At 43.0% G+C, this 5,146-nt stretch overlaps 1 protein-coding gene across 1 annotated transcript; it reads left to right on the top strand.

The window, feature by feature from the left end:
* The first annotated feature begins 3,769 nt into the window (after positions 1-3,769).
* On the top strand, positions 3,770-4,927 carry LOC140722563 (N-acetyllactosaminide beta-1,3-N-acetylglucosaminyltransferase 3-like). Its single transcript, XM_073037265.1, has 2 exons — positions 3,770-4,162; positions 4,370-4,927. The coding sequence occupies exons 1-2, from the start codon at positions 3,770-3,772 to the stop codon at positions 4,925-4,927; spliced, it is 951 nt and encodes a 316-aa protein (XP_072893366.1).
* Positions 4,928-5,146: the final 219 nt, after the last annotated feature.

Below are 5,146 nucleotides of genomic sequence, written 5' to 3'. Positions count from 1 at the left end.
ACTTGTTTCTTCGCGCATCCATTGTTCTTGCCGTTTCTTTTAGAGACCGCCGACATTGCTGCAACTTCCTGTCCCGCATCATCAGAAGTGCCATGCACTTCGCCGTGAGGAGATCCAACTTGAGTCCGAGGCTTCGCCGGTACGGTTAGGCCTTTTTCCCCGCCGATTTGCGCAGTCTTCGAAGTAATAGCTTTCTTCTGTTTCGGTTTAGGAGCCATATCAAAAGATAATTCTGAGTTATTTGTAAATAGTTTCTAGTAGATGCTTGTTAACTCTTCTTCATTTAAACCTTATTTCATTACTTTTTACGAGGGAGCTGGATTCCCAACGTCTTGATCCTACGTCATCACGCGACGTCCCCAGATCTTATGGAATTTTTGAAGAGGTTACGAGGAAAGTTGACGAGGGTAAGGCAGTGGATGTTGTCTATATGGAGTTCACTAAGGCCTTTGACAAAGTTCTACACGGATGGTTAGTTAGGAAGGTTCAATCCTTAGGTATTAATATTGAAGTAGTAAAATGAATTCAACAGTGGCTGGATGGGAGATGCCAGAAAGTAGTGGTGGATAACTGTTTGTCAGGTTGGAGGCCAGTGACTAGTGGTGTGCCGCAGGCATCTGTACTGGGTCCAGTGTTGTTTGTCATACACATTAATGATCTGGATGATGGGGTGGTAAATTGGATTAGTAAGTATGCTGATGATACTAAGATAGGTGGCGTTGTGGATAATGACGCAGGTTTTCAAGGCTTACAGAGAGATTTAGGCCAGTTAGAAGAGTAGACTGAAAGATGGCAGATGGTGTTTAATACTGATAAGTGTGAGGTGCTACATTTTGGTAGGACTATTCAAAATAGGACAATCATGTTGAATGGTAGGACATTGAGGAATGCAGAAGAACAGGGTGATCTAGGAATAGTGGTGCATAGTTTCCTGAAGGTGGAATCTCGTGGATCGGGTGGTGAAGAAAGCTTCTGGTATGCTGGCTTTTATAAATAAGAGCATTGAGTATACGACTTGGGGTGTAATGTTAAAATTGTACAAGGCACTGCTGAAGCCAAATTTGGAGTATTGTGTACAGTTCTGGTCACCGAACTATAGGAAAGAGGTCAACAAAATAGAGTACAGAGAAGATTTACTAGAATGTTACCTGGGTTTCAGCACCTAAGTTACAGAGAAAGGTTGAACAAGTTAGATCTTTATTCTTTGGAGTGTAGAAGGTTGAATGAGGACTTGATAGGGGTATTTCAAATTATGAGGGGGATAGACAGAGTTGACGTGGATAGGCGTGTTTCCAATGAGAGTAGTGGAGATTCAAACAAGAGGACATGAGTTGAGAGTTAGTGGGTAAAAGTTTAGGGGTAACACGAGGGGGAACTTCTTTACTCGGAGAGTAGTAGCTGTTTGGAACAAGGTTGCAGTAGAAGTGGTAGAGGCAGGTTCAATATTGTCATTTAAAAAAAAATAGATAGGAACATGGACAGGAAAGGAATGGGGGGTTATGGGTTGAGAGCAGATCGGTGGGACTACGTGAGTGTAAGCATTCGACACGGACTAGAAGGGCTCAGATGGCCTGTCTCCGTGCTGTAATTGTTATATGGTTATATGTGAGGTGGTGGACATTCAGATGAAGTAGAACTTGTACATTGAATGGCAAGGCACTGACAAGTCAGTTCACTGAAAGGCAGGATTGTGAAAAAAAGCGTTCAGCATGCTTGCCTTCATCAGTTATGGTGTAGAGTTTAGGAGCGGGGGATTATTTGCAGTTATGTAATTTGTTGTTGAGACCACTTTTGGAATATTATCTACAATTTTGCTTGCCCTGTTATAGGAAGGACGCTGTCAAGTTGGAGAGGGTGCAGAAGAAATTTACGAGGATGTTTTTTGACTAGAGGGCCTGGGTTAAAGTGAGGCTGGCCATGCTGGACCTTTATTCCTTGGAGAATGGGAGGTGACCTCAGAAGTTTAAAATCATAAGGGGTATTGATAAGGTGGATTGTCATTATTGGAGAGTTGGAGAGCACAAAATGAGAGGTCACAGTTGGAGGAGAGGAGGGGAAAAATTGAGAAGAGACCTTGGGGATAACCTCTGTACACGGAGGACAGTGAGTACCCGGAAGAAGCTACCAGAGGAAGTGGTTGAAGTGGGTTCAACTCCAACATTTAACCGGCATTTGGACAGGTACATGGAAGGGAGAGGCTTGGAGAGTTATGGGCCAAACTAGACAACTGGGACTATCAGGGAGGATGCTGTGGTTGGTATGGACCAGTTGAGCCGAAGGGCCTGTTTAGATCGCATTACTCTAGGATTCCATAATTCTACAGTGACACAAGTTGCATCCCTGTGCAAATAGTTTTACTTGTACACATCGTTCTGCTATCAGTCACTGGCGTCTTTTCAGGGCTCCTGGCATCCAAGGCTTTACTCATACACATTGTGGATCATGCTAACTATTTGCCCTGTTCTGCTATCAGTTATCTGTGCTTTCTCTGGGCTCCTGGAGTCCAAGGTTCACTGCTCTTCATGAAGCGTAAATTCCTGCCATAGGTGATGCTGGTGCCATTTTCCTTCAATAGATATGGGCCTGCGATGGCTTCGCTATCTTGTCACAATTGCTTACTACTGAATATCTGAGTCGAATTAGCCTTGCCTTTGGGACTAGTTATGCCTTAGTTGCAGCCTTTCATAAAGTGGCTTGACCAATGGATGGCAGGGTGGGTGGGCCACTGCTAATTTAACTTTGAATACAATTCTCTGGTTAAAATAGAAGCAAAAAGCCAAGGTCCTTGAGTATACTTCTCTTTGTTTCTCCTATTGTAGGTTTACATAGACCTGGTTGAAATGCCATGAAAATCAAATGTTTTCAGTAGCTATGCTAACACGTTACCTTCCCTGCACTGCCATATATTCAGTTACTAATCAATGGTCAATAATACATCATCTTCCATAGTATCAGTAACCTGTGAACTCAACCTGAATGGTGAGCGAGCTGGGACCTTCCTCTTTAGAGCAAAGGTGGGGGTGGGAGGTGGGGAGAGGTGATTTGATAGAGGCGTATAGGCTGGTAAGAGGCATAGGTAGAATGGAGAGCCAACAACATTTTCCCAGGGTAGAAATGACTAATATGAGGGGGCATAATGTTATGGTGATTAGAGAAAAGTATAGGGGTTTTTCAGAAGTAGTATTTTAAAAAAAAAAGAAAATGGTGGCTGTATGGAATACACAGCCTGGGTAGTGATAAGGGTAGATGCATCAGTGAGATTTAAGAGGCTTTTAGATAGACACATGGATGAAAGAAAAATGGACAGCTGTTTGAGAGAGTAGGGATCAATTGATCTTGGAGCAGATTAAAAGTTCGGTGCAACATCATGGGCCAAAATGTCTGCATTGTGCTATATTGCTGTATGTCTCAGTTCAGTTTAAGCCCCGGGAGGAGTGATGAGACCTGTGAAGCGAGGTGGAATAAACCCTTTGGAATCATATACCTTTAAGGCCCAGAAAAAAACTATGCGATTTTCAGTTTAATGACAGAGATGGTATCCTATAGGTAGATTTCTTTTTCTGCTGGGATAGAATGCTTCAGGTTAATTAAACTTTCAACAGTGTGTAGGGCCTTCCCTATTCCTTACCTTATCACCATTTTGAGGTCAATATTACAAAGCATTAGTGAAACTCATTACAGTTTAAACTTCCCATTCTTCTCAAGCATCATGTAAATGTAAAGTTTTCTTTGAATTAATCCATATTGTTTTCTCTATTTCAGGTGAAAGATGAGTAGACGTCGGCGATTCAATGAGAAAGTAGTGCTGAGTGTTTTGCTTACTCTGGGATTGTTCTTCGTGTTCTGGGATAATGACCAACGTCGAGAGACTGATGATCTTGCAGAAACCTTTCATCGCAAAGATCTGCCCAAGGTTGTTACTGCTGATGCAACTAAATCAGTGCTCAAGCCAAAGTGCCACGCGAACAGGACATTGTTGCACCTGTCCTCATTTCATCAAGAGAAAGAGCACATAAAAAACTTCTTGATGTATAAACACTGTCGAGAATTTGACATGATTCTAAATGCCCCAGACAAATGTGGTGGTCGAGAAGGATCTCAGAATGTCTTCCTGCTCCTGGTGATCAAATCTCACCCTTTCCACCCGGATCGGCGGGAAATGGTAAGGAAGACATGGGGCAGAGAACGCGAATTCAATGGGGTCCTAATTAAGAGAGTCTTTATCTCTGGTGTCTCTCCTGACCAAAAGGAAAGGAGGAAATTGAATCAGCTTTTAGCCATGGAAAACAGAGAACACAGAGATGTCCTACAATGGGATTTCTTGGATACCTTTTTCAACCTCACCCTCAAACAATACAAGTTGCTGCAGTGGGTCAGTGAATTTTGCCCCAGAGCTAAATTCATCTTCAATGGAGATGATGATGTCTTTGCCAACACCGATAACATGGTTGATTACTTGCTAGGCATGAAGGTTCACCAACACCTGTTTGTGGGCCATCTCGTTTATGGGTTTGGGCCCAATCGCCAGAAGTCGAGCAAGTATTATGTGCCAGAAATAGTGACCACCATCAAGTCGTACCCACCATACGTTAGTGGAGCGGGCATACTTATGTCTGTGTATACAGCTCACATCATTTACCAGATAGCCCAAGACCTTGAACTATACCCCATTGATGATGTCTTTTGGGGGATGTGTCTGGCCAAGACTGGACTAGCCCCACGCTCCCATAGCGGATTCAGGACAGCTGGAGTCAGGGTTCCTTCAACCCAAGATGACTCTTTCAATCCTTGCTATTACCGTGAGTTGCTGCTAGTGCACCGTTTTCGGCCTTTCGAACTGCTATTGATGTGGGATGCGGTGCATGATGCCAATCTGAAATGTGCTCATGCTGCCCAGAAGTCTGCATCCACGAAAAGGACGGCATGAGTCATGAGAGAATGTAACAACTGTTGGAATGTAATGCAGTTTGTAAACATGTGTTAATCAGTTGTTTATGCAATGTAAGAAGGTTAATTCCTAAATTATATTGGAGTATACATTAATTCATAGAGTTGGTGCCTTTCTACATTCTGCAAATGTTTGTAAAGCTGTCAGGTGTCATCACTCAGCCTAATTCTTACTGCACCCATAATGACATTACAATAT

This window comes from Hemitrygon akajei, unplaced genomic scaffold, assembly GCF_048418815.1.
Source record: "Hemitrygon akajei unplaced genomic scaffold, sHemAka1.3 Scf000080, whole genome shotgun sequence".
NCBI classification, from domain to species: Eukaryota; Metazoa; Chordata; class Chondrichthyes; order Myliobatiformes; family Dasyatidae; genus Hemitrygon; species Hemitrygon akajei.
This window is presented reverse-complemented; position numbering and strand designations above follow the sequence as displayed.